The 13944-nt window shown below is 35.2% G+C and overlaps 1 protein-coding gene across 6 annotated transcripts in view; it reads left to right on the top strand.

Annotated features, from left to right (window-relative positions):
* Positions 1-13944, top strand: part of LOC144441377 (ras GTPase-activating protein nGAP-like) — a 166169-nt gene that overhangs the window by 147228 nt on the left and 4997 nt on the right. For 4 of the 6 annotated variants that reach the window (XM_078130938.1, XM_078130934.1, XM_078130935.1 and 1 more), the window contains exons 12-18: positions 1760-1822; positions 2396-2589; positions 3076-3219; positions 3411-3501; positions 3892-4002; positions 4339-5610; positions 6906-7108. In XM_078130938.1, the coding sequence (XP_077987064.1) occupies positions 1760-1822; positions 2396-2589; positions 3076-3219; positions 3411-3501; positions 3892-4002; positions 4339-5610; positions 6906-7108 (2078 nt within the window). Of the gene's footprint in view, positions 1-1759; positions 1823-2395; positions 2590-3075; positions 3220-3410; positions 3502-3891; positions 4003-4338; positions 5611-6905; positions 7109-8848; positions 8861-13944 lie in introns of all 6 variants that reach the window. The other 2 variants (XM_078130939.1, XM_078130940.1) reach the window with 2 other exon arrangements.

Here is a 13944-nt window from a genome sequence, read left to right as displayed (position 1 = left end):
TATATGTTAATATAATTTATAAATCCTTTATTTGACGTTCATTTGAATTGAGCACAATCACATACAAAGTTTTGGATTTATTCTTGATTTTACCATTTCTCTGAGTTGAGTGTTTATTTCGAGATGTCTTGATAACACGCAGTGATAGTGATATGTCTGGCTATTTTTAGATTAGATTTGAGATTTTGTTTCAAATTATCATCGGTTTAGATCTAATAAAGCATGTACAATTTGTCTTGATCAAAGTATGGGTATCATCTGTTGGTAAATGTAGCATCATTACAGAAGTTAACCAGTGTAATAATACCACTTACGCTCTCTGTCTGTTTCTATCTCTCTCTGTTTCTGTCACTCTCTCTGCCTCTGTCTTCAGCTCAGTCTCTGTTTCTCTCTCTCTGTCTCTGTCTCGCTCTCTGTCTCTGTCTCTCTCTCTCTCTCTCTCTCTCTCTCTCTCTCTCTCTCTCTCTCTCTCTCTCTCTCTCTCTCTCTCTCGCTCGCTCACTCTCTCTCTCTCTCTCGCTCAGTGTCTCTTTGTTTCTCTTTTTCCCACTCTCTCTCTCTACACACACTCTCTCATGATTTGGAATTAGTTTACATCATTACTCAAATCATGGAAGCAAACTAGTGTGTGCGGTGAATGTGGTGTAATAAAATGCCTACAAACTTCAAACCGCTAGCACTATCAACATCAGCTGAACCAATTATAAATGATATTGTGTGTGTGATAGAAATAGAATATCAGTCTGGAGATGTTCTGCCTGTTACGTTGATAGAATTGGAATTGAAATTAAATCTTTCCTATACAAAGTAAATCACACAATGTTATGTAATGAAGGAATTTGCTTGATTTCATATATCCATATATCATACAATCTCTTTACAATACATTGTAATGAAATACGTGATTCCCATGCACAAATATCGACGTTTTGTTGAGGATGGTTATTAGGAAAAAAATGAAACCTTCCTCTAGCTTTATCCATGGAATTATAAATTGACCTGATGTGACTTGGCATTTTGTAAAAGCATTTCACCAGCAGTTATTAAAAAATCTGTTTATGTCTCCATTGATGGTCAACATGTATTAGCATTTAATTTTCTATCACAGTGTTTCTTTGTGACTAGGGATGTTATAAAGATAAAAACAAATATGGGTTACTTCCAGCAGAGTTCATTCCCTTGTCTGCTGTCTGTGTTGTCGTGATAAAAATAAATAAACTTCCAATCCCGCAGAGTTTCCCCGCTTTGCTATCCATGTTTTATAAAGATGAAAGCAAATATACCCTACAATACAGCTGTATAAGCTATTTGTGAAACGAGTTATAAATTGATGGGAAGGGATGAATTTGTTCATTGAGTTGTGTCATTATGGTATTAAACCATGGAAAGTTTTTTTAATTCTAAATTCCAAATTTTTTTATGAAATAACCCTCGTCCAGTAGATGGAATAAGCTTTGACGAGATTTAACGTAGAAGTCGAATTATCCATGCTATGTCTTCTAAGACATTGGAAATGTGCATAGCAGTAACCGATAATTATTAATAAGATATGCTCAATGTAAAATTGTGAAGTATAAACTTGTGCAGTAGATTTTCATTTGATACCCTCCTATCGCATTCCACCCCACCCTGATCACATTCCATCCCACCCCCACCCCCTAAGAATTGTAACCCATCTGTACATTTGCCTCTTAATAATATCAGCAGACAATTTTCCAGTGTGTGTGGCTAAATTAAACTTTTGTTTGTTTTACTTCAGTTTTTGAAAGATACCCTTGGTGATTATATCAGTGTACTGTATGAAAATGATGAAGACTCGGAGGTTAGTGTTTAGATTTCTACCCGGTCTGAGTAGTCTGTTTGGGTTGTTATGAAACTTACAAATCTTGTTATTACATGCATTTCCATTATTCTACACAAATCCGCGCCCCCCCCCCCCCCCTTTCTCATACATGACAGGAGTACTTAGTCTTTTATAAGGAACGCCGTAATGGGGTGCCCTCACACATCGGTATCGGGTTAGAGGAGGCAAGTGAGCCTGAGGGCGGAATGACACAATATATTGTATACAGTCTATGGCGTACTGCTACGTACTACAACACAGGATATATACCTACATGAATTTTTCAAACTTTACCAAACTTTCAAAAATTTACTCATTTCTTGCCTTCGTATTATGGGATTGTAAGATTTAATCAAATGTCAGCAATATTAGGCAAATCAACCAACCAAAATTGACTTAGGATAAGTTTTGTTTTGATTGAAAAAGAGTGTGTATTTTATTCTATGTCTCATATTCAGTGTGCATATGTTTTACAATCCTGTGCTAAGGGTTAGACCATATCAATTAAAATTTTCAAATACAATTTTCACAAAAAACTTTTGTTATCCACAGGTTGATCCATCCAAAGTTTCCAGTAACAACATTCAGATGCACCAGTCTCATTTGATCGTACTTTGTGAGATGGTTTGGTGTAAAATCATCAACTCATTTAGTATCTTCCCATCTGATATCAAAGCTGTCTTCCATAGCTTTAGGAATATGTGCAATGAGAAAGGAAAATCCGAGATAGCCGATCACCTTATAAGGTATGTTCTAGAAAAATGTCCACCAAGGACACAACATATACATTCTAATTTGTGTGAAAGAGAGAAATTATTTGTAAATACATAAGATATGGAGGGAACTAGCACGGATTTTACTGATACTGTGATATAACTGTTTGTGTTTTGTTTTCTACTTTTAGTACTAGTCATTGAAAGATTCAAGTTATTCGTACAAATATCTTGTTTGGCCACTAGAGGGTGCTGTTCAGTTGCACTCAAGATGTCAGATTTTTTGTGAGAGAACTATATGTAACGAGACCAGATTCTAAATATTGCTGTTTTCAACATCGAAAGTATACTCACAGTAGTTTTAAATGCCATGTTTAACTTTTGTATTAAAGAAAGAAATTTATCCATAATATACCATATACTGCTGTAGGGTTATGGAATTAGTCAAATGGTGAAATTAGAATGTATTAATACATCCATCGCATTGTATCTGTAAGTGATTTGATTGTATTTTTTCAGTGCATCAATCTTCTTGAGGTTTCTGTGTCCAGCCATCATGTCACCAAGTTTGTTTGATCTCATACAAGAATACCCTACAGAGAAGACAGCCAGGACACTGACACTTATAGCTAAGACAGTACAGAATCTAGCCAACTTTACCAAGTAAGTAACGTGCAAAGAAAGCCTTGAATGTCGTCTTTTTTTTGTAACATGGAATTATTACTATCCACAAAACAAGAATCTCAAACTGTAGCTGATTGTGGTATCAAGAAGGTGGTTTAGAATTTACAAAATTTTCACCCCAACTTTTTAAGTTTGTGATAACCCAACAATATTGTTCTCGTTTTCTATAGATTTGGCTCCAAGGAGGAGTATATGGTGTTTATGAATGACTTTGTGGAGAGAGAATGGGGGAATATGAAGACCTTTCTACATGAAATATCCGTAAGCTAACATATCATATACGTATACAGATTTCATGTATTGAATTGTTGGAAGAATAGAATATACCCTTCACGTGAATAAGAGTATTTCAGGAACGTGTATGATCCACACAAAGTTTGACCAAAGTGTTGAAAAGATGACTTTTTTTGGCAAGGCAAACTGGAAGGTTTGTCAGTGCGAGTGTTATTTTCCATCATTTGCTGACACTTAATTTATTGCAAATTATTAGCAAGTGCCCACAATAGCAAATCTTGGAGTCTATTTCCAAGGAGGTATTCAAATACATGTAATTGAAATACTAAACACAGGTTATGACAGTTTTGGATTATTCTAAGTTGTAAAAATATCATGCATATGTTAACTTTTCTGTAAATTTCTTGTGTTTTTTAGGGTCCCCATGATGAAGGCAACGTTGTAAATTTCGATGGTATTATAGATTTGGGAAGAGAGTTGTCAGTGCTACATACTATTCTCACAGAAGCTCTAGACCTGTGCAATAAGGTGAGGGCGCTCTTCAGCCAAACACTATCACTCAATGATTGACAGGTCACTGTTCATCATTCCAACCTTTGAAGTAAAATAAATGGAAGAAAATGCTCAGTTGAAATTTTATAGAAAATGTTTATTTCTGTTCGTGTTATTCTGATAAAAACTGACTTTTTCGTCAGTCACCACATGCCGTAGTAAGAAATAGGGCAACATCAAATTTTGGGGTATCAAGGAATTGATGTACATCAGTGGCATGTCAATTTTGCATAGAGGGCACACTGTTCATGATGTTGACTGTGTTTGTAAGTGTTGGTTCATCACTTGATTCTTTTCCCATTCCCATTCCAGGATGCCTTGGAAAAATTGGAATCCTTGCCCGATATCTTGTCCAAGATAAGCAATGGAATTGAACAGCCATCAGATAGCTCAGAACTGTTAGCCAAGAAAATGGCAATGTATAGCTCCACACCAGCACTGCATTCTAGTGTACCAGATCGCCTGGTGAAGTTGTTTGTGGATGCCGACTTGTCTAATTCTGGAGACGTTGCTATGCTACCTGCCTTTGACAAAGCTATAACAGAAGGCACCAAATCCAATGCTGTCAGTACACTTGTGCAATTCTTAAAGATTGAGGATAGGAAAGAGACTCAGGAAATGAAAAATGGAGAGAGTTTCTTTTTGGAAAGTCAGTCTCCAGACGAGACAGGACCTTTAAAGAGAGTCAATTTATCATGTGACCTTTTCCGTGAACAATTATCTGTGGATTCATCGGGAACGCCGTCATTGAGTGACTCATCACAATCTCCTGTAATAGAATCGTCACATCTCCCTCCTCCTGTTACGCATAGACAACAGGATGTCCCGGTTACCCTGCCGACCAAATCTAGAGCACTGCCACTTTCGTTTAGTAATCCCGTCTATCAGCTATCTATGGGTTCATTGAAGTACATTGACGAGACCACAAACGAGAGCCGGAGTTCGATTGCGACGAATCGGAGTATGGCTGAATTTGAAACAGACAGTATAGCATCATTGGAACATACTAATAGACTGTTTACACTGGGTAGTGGCAGTAGTAGTACTGAAACCACACCCTCTCCTGACAAGTTATCAGGTTACGGCCTTGCTACGATGGATGCACCTCATACGTTGCCAAAACTTGGATCGAAAGGGAGTCACGTAATTGGAACCGCATTACAGGGAATAGACAGTTATGGACAGCCGACAGATTTACCAGGAAGTGCTGCCACAGGTTACCACTGTCAGACATATAACCCTGCAAGGCCAGTATCTTTACTGAGTGACTTACCTAGGACTTCTGAGCACCACTATCATGGTCACCAGACTATACGCACTTTGAACACTGCCGTTAAACATTCACTATTTACGACAATGGCACAGCCGCTACATGCCGCAGTCTTGTCTGACTCTAGTAGTGGTGATAGCCCTTCTTCATCCACTGCCATGCAATTTTCACCCACTTCCAGTAGTAACACTACCACACCTTCTTATAGCCCCATGGGATTCTATGATCCGACATCGTTGTCATCTGACGTCAAGAGGCCCAGGTCTCAGGAGACTGCCACCCAGACGTCTCTGGACTCTACTGCTTTCACTGAGGTAGGCTTTATCTCTGTCACTGCACTGTCACCATAGTAACAGCTTTTCTACGGCATAGCTTTTTTGTATATCTCTCTGCAAAGTTGTCAATTCTTTTGGTACAGCTTATAGTTTTTGTCGGTGGAAAAAAAACTTCTGAGTGTGTGCACTAATATCTAAAATGCTATTTGTCACAACACATTACTATGCAATACTCAAGGGTGTTCGGTGCACATATTCCCTAGCACACAGATCATGCCAATGATAAGGTTTGTATTTTAATAACTTCTCACAAATATGGGAATTTTCAGAGCTAACTGGGATAACGTTTGTCCAATAACTGCATAAGGCAACTAGCCTTCAATGGCAGTAAGCTAGTTCATACACAGGCAACAGATGCTAAGCTTTCACAAGAGGTCACCAGGTGTACTTCATAGGTCATACATCATATATGCAACAATTTGATGCCAAACTTACACTAAAGGTCATCAAGGTCATAGGTCATAAGGTCAGCATTCATTTCAAGTCATAAAGGCAGCAAGCACTAACATGTCACAAAAGCTGAGGGCTTCAGCATGCCAACATAGCAAAAATTCATTTCTAATCAAAGATATTTACAAAATGATTAGTTGATTTATAATTTGGAGGTATACGTCAGTACAAATGAATTAGTTATGTAATGACATTCAGGAGAGTTGATTCTGAATAGACGGTGAAGTTCCTTTAAAGAATCTGAAATATTGGTGATAAAACTTTGATGCTTTAACAGGTAGAAAAGTGATATAACATAGTCTTTCAAGAGTTGCATTTTAGCAACGGTTTAGCCAGTCTTTTTGGCAGATGGATGGAAAGTTAATAAAAACTGAGTCTTTAGATAGGTGAATTGGGGGGGGGGGGGGACAGAACAAAACAAAGTCTTCCTTGATTTAATATACAACAGCGGTCTGTCGTGTCATATGGTAAAAAGTATATAATTTAATTTTAATTTGTGGGATGAATTCTACGGGGGGAAAGTGGATGCAACAAAACAAATTCTTTAATACTTGATATTCAACAATGGTCTGTTCTGTCTTATGGGCTGATGGGTGGAAAGTATATAATTTAGGCTTTCGAACAAATTCTAGGGGGGAAAGAGAATTCAACAAACCAAATTCTTACTTGATATTCAACATCGGTCTGTCCTGTTTTGTGGGCGAGTAGGTGGAAAGTATATAATTTAGTCTTTGAGCAGTAAATTCTAGGGGGGAAAGAGAATGCAACAAACCAAATTCTTACTTGATATTCAACAACGGTCTGTCCTGTCTTTTAAAATATAGTACGAAAAAGAAATGACGATGTTGAAGGAACAACTAGACCTGGTATCCGCACAGTTAGCAGACGCACAAACTAAAATAGAAGACCAGGAAAGTCAATCCCAAAGAGAAGTCCTGGAAATGAAAGGAAAACTGAAAGAAGGAGAGGAACAACTACGACGACAACACGATGAGAAAGATCGGCAAATCAAAGACATCATTGCCAGGTATAGATAGTTCCTAACAAAACCCACTTAGCAGTGATTGTTATAAAACTGCCAGGCAGTGTCTGTGTAAATGATGTCTTGGTGATATTCTATTCAAGGGTATTTTTTTCTAAATATCTAGAGCTACTTTTGCTGTAGTTTTCTGGTAATCCTATTCTGTAGTAGCTATGGGGTATAGCTTTTAGATTAAATATAAAGACCTGTAGTTCTTCAATATTATACAAAGAGAATTCATTTACTAACGTACGAAGCTCATGCATGTTTCCAGAATTGTAGATTGGAGTTTAGAATGCTATAAGCGCTGCCTGCATATATTTACTTTTAATGCATGGGTCACACTGTGCCAAAAGGTGCAAGTAAATATTATTATCACTCTTTTGCACCATTTTCACAGTTGCATTTGCATTTAATAATCGCATTTAGCGACTATTTGTTGATAACATGTTTATTATATATTAAGTGTAACAAATTTGTTTCAACGTAATTTTTATGATATTCATATGATACATAACAAGTTTGGTATGACTTGTTACCATGGTAACAGATCAGATACCCTGGGTACTGGGTTTGAATTCTTGCATGTATTGGTTAATTAAGCATTATGTGCATTTGCTTCATGCATATGTAATTGCTTTCTAAGTATACAGTGGCCATATTGGATTTCCCAAAATTCCTTGCAATGTCAAAGGTTACATCTTTTTGAAGTGGAGCTGCCATATTGGATTTTCCCCACAATTGCTTGCAGTGTCAAAAGTCACAGCAGTACTATGCACTGCTGTAAAAAAAATTAAGAAATTATAAAATTAAGAAAAAAAAACTTCTTTTTTAAAAGAATTAGAAGCTGCAACTGAAATTTTTTTGTTTCAGAGTACATTAATATATCCTTACTGCCTTTCACGTAGGCAAGTGAAATAGCGAGCATGACCTTGGTATTTGCCCTTTCAAAGTTTCATCTTTGATCATTTCACATTCAACATTGCAAGGATTTAAAGATAAACTTGAAGATGAGGCTGAAGAATTTCATTTCATTTCTCCCTCATGTTGTGGATGTGCTAGAAGCAAATGCGCTGAACTTAAATCCATGTGGTATAATTGGGAACTTGATATGCAAGTGAAACGGAATTTACTAATGAATTTGCATGTTTGTGTGTATGTGTCTGTCAGTGTGTGTATGTGTGTCTGTATCTTAATGCACAACATACCTTACAAACTAAAAACTATATAATCACGTATATTAGTTTAAAGATTTATCATACCCTTTGTGTTTATGACTTGATTCCATCACTGTAGTGAAGTCACTGTACACTGGTTATAACAACATTTCATCCATGGAATTTTATACAAGTAGGTCCACTTTCTAGCAAATAGTTAAAACCTGTATGTGAACCACACGATGTATGCCACCAAAAGAGACCAAAAAATATGCACTTTTTATTCACTGTGAACCGGCATGTTGTCATTGAATCTACATCACCTGTATGAGAAACTCTTTCTGATTGGATGCTGAATCAAGATTAGCATGTCAATGACGAATCAGAAGACATCTTGCAATTTTTTTTTTTTATACAAATGACCTCCAAGCTTTTTAATCAAGAACCAATTGGAGCTTTAATTTAAACATTTGCTTGAGTTTTACTTAATGTGCACCCACTTTTTTTGTTCTTGGATTCATAAAAAATTTCAATAACTCTAAATTTATCCTTTATATTATTTATAATTTTTCATTTATTGCGGCTTCAGAGGAAGCCTTTGGTATGTATTTGTTATTATTTTACTTGTTAAGGGTATATAATAAGGTTTATTTATATTTAGTACATTTTTTCGACCTCTTGTTATATACTTTTGCTATTATTTGTATATATATTTATGTATAAAACCTGTTAACTTCTATGTATTCATTTGTGTCACACCATTGTAGCTTACCTGTTAAGTCCAATAAAAAATCTGTTACCGCATGTCTCCAGTTTTTTCCTTGTACCTACTTTTTTCAACCCTTTTCCTTCATTTCATAGCCTTATTTTAGAGCCCCTTTTTATTCAGAATTCTTTCTCCAAAATTTGCTTACTTCGCTGCCATTTTGCAAAACTGGTTTGAGATATGGCAACTAAGTTGTACTTGAAACCAAAATGGTTCTTGTTCAAAAGTATACAGTAGCCATATTTGATTTCCCACAATTCCTTGCAGTGTCAAAGGGCATTGTACATATGACCACCATATTTAATTTCCCCCACAGTTCCTTGCAAAATCAAAGGTCATAGCAGGGCTGTAGACTGTTATAAAAGTTGTTGTTTGATGAATTTTGCTCCAAACACATACAAATGTGATACAAGTAATTTTGATATTTGAACTCTGGAACAGAAAAAGAAATAACGGAATTAGAAAGTGAAGTGTCACCATAGATACTCCTATCCATTATCCATGCATTCATATACCATATATCACATCCAAAGGAATGTATTTCCAAACTCCAATTTTACCTAATTCCTACATAGTCCTAGTTCTTTTCAATTTCAAAATGAAAAAAAAAATCTGTTTAAATGTACATTTTCCTAAGTTGAATGTGACGTGTGATCCATATGGAAAATTCAAGCCATAGCAATAATATGTTCTTGTACGACAACGAAGGGTTCTATTACTAATGAGTAATGTTTTGCCTGTTCAGGTCGACAGTCTTTGTCAAACTGTCTGTTTGCTGGCTTTACCGCTAGGTGGCCTTGACTGTGATACAAGAACAGATTATTAGTATGTTTTACCGACCATGTGTAAGGAAATTCAAGCCATGTATTAGAAGATGCACTTATAAACAGACCTAGGGAGGGAGTGGGGCCTCTTCTTCACCTTACAACCTGTGCTCTACTGAAGTAATCATCCCATACAAATCAATAACTTACCAAAACAATATTTTGAATCACCAAAAAGTGTAAAGAAATTGAAAATATCAAACAGTCGTCAACTGAGTGATACAATGATTTGAAATAATGGGATTTGTTCGTTTTTTAAATGAACTTAAAACTCAAAATTTGAATCCAAACGCAGAGTATAAAGTCATGCAGTGTAATTAAATCCACTCTACACAACCCCTGGTATCTTATCCTAGCCTGGGGACAAATCACAGCTGGTATGTCTTTGTTTACTTGTAATTAGCAGGGAGGCTAGGATAGATAAAACTATGCTAGGAATGTAATACTCAGCAGTCAGATTTTATCTCCCTATATAACTTTTACACATCCCGTGAACTAAATGATAACATTCTATGAGATAAATGTCTGTGTATCTTGTTATTGCAAGGTCTGTTATCAGCTGATAAGGTTTTAGGTATTATACAAAATTGAAATATCAGGAAGTAGAAAAACATATGTAAGTAGCAGTCAGATGATAATTTTACCTCTGTTAGAATAATGAATGTATTAGACAATAGATTTTATAGGAAATGATTTACAAGTGCCTAGAGTGTGAGTTTCTGTTTTGGAATAAACTGAAGTGAAATCAGTAACGGGGAATAATAAAGTTACATTCTCAAATGAGGAAAAAATATTTTAAAAATAAGCAAAGTTTAACTGATTGTTGTTCTTAACTTTACCAACACTGACAATGTGCTCGTGAAAAGGGGTGTCAGCCAGGGTGAATTCCTAAAAAAATAGTGACCCATTGGATATAATTACAAACAGGCTGAATTTGTTTTGACTGAAATGTTAGCTACCCCTAGGGAAATTTTGTTTTGTTTTCAGCACTATCTGACCCTGATTAATTGAAAGATCTTGCAATAATAAACAAAATTTAATTGGTTTGCCAAACTGTTACCTAGAAGTGTTAGAAATATACATGGTATAGTAGTCTGAAAGGTCCGGCCGTTGGTCGGCTGTGTAATTATACACTCTACAGTACAGTTAGTTAGGTGAGAAATTAAAAAAAGAAATATAGGTATGTAAATACTGTAGGTAGGTAGGTAGATTTGAAGTGATTGGGTGATTAGGACAAAGTCAACAGTCACATGCCCACAAGTTGTGTGCTGTGTTAATTTATTCATAGAATTGTTTGTACACTTGTCAGACAGCTATAGAGTCAACATTGAAAGAATGTGAAGCACAAACATTCACAGAATAATTACATTTATTTTGTCGTGAACTTTGACATTGTATGTCAAAGGTCAACATAGGAGCAATGCCAGTTCCAGATATTAAACAAAACATTTGAACTTTCAGTTCTGTAAATGATATTTTATGTAGTTGAAGAATAATGTTTGTAAAAAATAGAAGTTAACACTTCTAACAAGAAAGATATAGTTAGAAATTTGTGAGATTTATCACAGAGGTGGGAAATCGGATAATATTCAAGATAGGATTCCAATCAATATTTTAAAACTTGACACATAGCAGGTGTCATAACATAAATCATGATGGCAGAAATTACTTGTCAAGCAAGAAATAGTCATAAATTGAAATCAGATATTGAAATAATTCCAAACTTGATGATTAAAAGCCTCCTTTCGTGTCACCTTCCGGTGACTTTCCCTTGAAAACCTTCACATACCACTTTCCAGACAGGATGTCCCATAAAAACAAAAATAGACCTTAATTGCAAACATCATAAAATTTATTATCTCACAAAGCCAACAAATAAACAACAAAAATTTATGACATTTTACAAGCTGAACAAGCAAAGATTGCTATGCAAACTGCTCATAACAGTGAAAAATTACAAGGTGACATTTACATGACGAATGAGAACAGGTGAAACTATTAAAATGAATACTCTCATAAGGGGTCACCCTGCGAAAAGATCTCCCAGACTCCCAGAATGCATTGCTTTGATAAACAACCACAGTATGTGGTAATGATGTAACTGCTAAAGATAACAAAAATACCAGGAAAGAATTAATTAGTTTGATTCTTTATCTGGACAGGACAGGATCTTGTGTTAGCTATGCCTGTCATTCAATTCACAGCTGAGTGAAGTACTTCCACAATCATTTGAAATACCAGCTGTAATAGCATACCATGTCTACTGAACTAATCTACAAACAGTTTCTAGAATTTTATAAATTCCGAGTCAAAGTTGAAGAATTTCTTTCAAATACATGATAGTGTTTTTTTTTACATTTGTCTGGAGACTTGTCAGAAGACCACAGCTGGTAGGACAGCGGTGACTTTTCGACTTCTATCGTGTGTTTTATATAATATTCATTTTTTTTTCCATTACATTTTCAATTATTGAGTTTACTGTCAAATTTATCTTGCATTATTTTGTGTGTGTTGTTCATTTTTTATTTCATCTTTCTCTTCAAAGCCATGGTGTAACTATGACCATATATAGACTAACAAGGTCATGTGATAAGAGCTCATGCATATTCATGAGTTAAGGATATATGCATATTCATGAGTTTTAAGAAATAATGCATATTCATTAGTTAATATTCTAATTAGATTTCATAAATTTGAGGAAAGCTAATTAGATTTATCATGAGAGAATGGCAAGATGATGTAAAAAGTTTGTTTCTGAATTAACATTGGTAAAATATTCAGCCAATTTCATACAAATATTTGAATTAATATTCATTAAAACTTGAAAAGAATAACGCTTGCCAATCCTTGTGATAAATAGTAACAAAGTGTGTTTATATAATTCTTAATTCAAATCCAAGATTTTTCTTGATTTTCATTCATCATAAATACATTTTATTAATTTTATTTGTCAGATAAGTTTTCAATAACCTTTCCAAACCCTCAGTCCAAGTATTTTGGTACAACCCTATTGTCTTTGACCTGAATAGGGGTATTCCATTACTTGGACAGGGGATGAAAGGATTTTTTCAAGGGTGTAGGGTGTAATTTCGTATTCATGGTTTGTGTAAAATTCTGAGTTTGTGTGTGTCTACTAATCATAAATATATTATATATAACTATTATTATATCATAAAAGACTTTGCATAGACTCATTTCAACTTATGTAACAAGAGATTTGAACTTTTAACGCTATAAATTAATTTCTGCAAAAAATGCTTAAATTATTTAAAATGTAAAACTTAAAATACCAACTCTTTGTAAATTATAATTTCCCAAAATATGTAATATCTATTTATTAAAAAACTATATGTTCTGTGCAATCTTTGCAGCAAAGTATCTAACAGGGCATAAGTTTACCTGGTATTGTAACATTGGAAAGGTTAGGAATGAAGCCATGTATTACATATGCATGCCTGAACACCAGGAATGCAGACTATGTAATTTACATTGAGAGCAGATGTTTACTGTCTAATGAATTGTTGTATTTTATGTACCTCAATTTAAGAAGAGATCCCCAGAATGTGTAGAGGTGGATAAGTTTATCCAGTGTTGTTTTACTCTAGCTAGAAAAAAAGATGGGAAAGTCATTAAAAAAAAACCTAGTGATGTGAAATATTCCATAGTGTTCTGAAAATTTGATCATTTTGGATAGCGATTTTGTCTTGTTGCTATGGTTACTATGAGTTAGAATGATTCAATGCAAAGTCTTGGTAAGATATTACCATGTTTTAAAAACTATATTAGATAATTTAGAAACTTTCACTTTGTTTTTGAGACACTGTCACCGAAGTGACAAGAAGCGATAGTTCCCTGAAATGGAGTGCAGATTTAGGTTTCTGCCATTTTGTTTATAGCACTACAGGTTGTAGATGTTTGCCTGTGTTCTCTCCAAGTGAGTTAAACTTGTTGTCAAGGCCTGTTATTTCTGAACTTGGTCTTACCTCAAAAGCACTTCAAATGTAGGCGGTAAGGTACACTGTGTCAGGTGTCAGGGCGCCCTCACATATTGGCCGAGCCAAGACCTTTGAGGGCAGCATAACACAACATATCTGA

Source organism: Glandiceps talaboti, chromosome 10, assembly GCF_964340395.1.
Source record: "Glandiceps talaboti chromosome 10, keGlaTala1.1, whole genome shotgun sequence".
Lineage (NCBI taxonomy): Eukaryota > Metazoa > Hemichordata > Enteropneusta > Spengelidae > Glandiceps > Glandiceps talaboti.
This window is presented reverse-complemented; position numbering and strand designations above follow the sequence as displayed.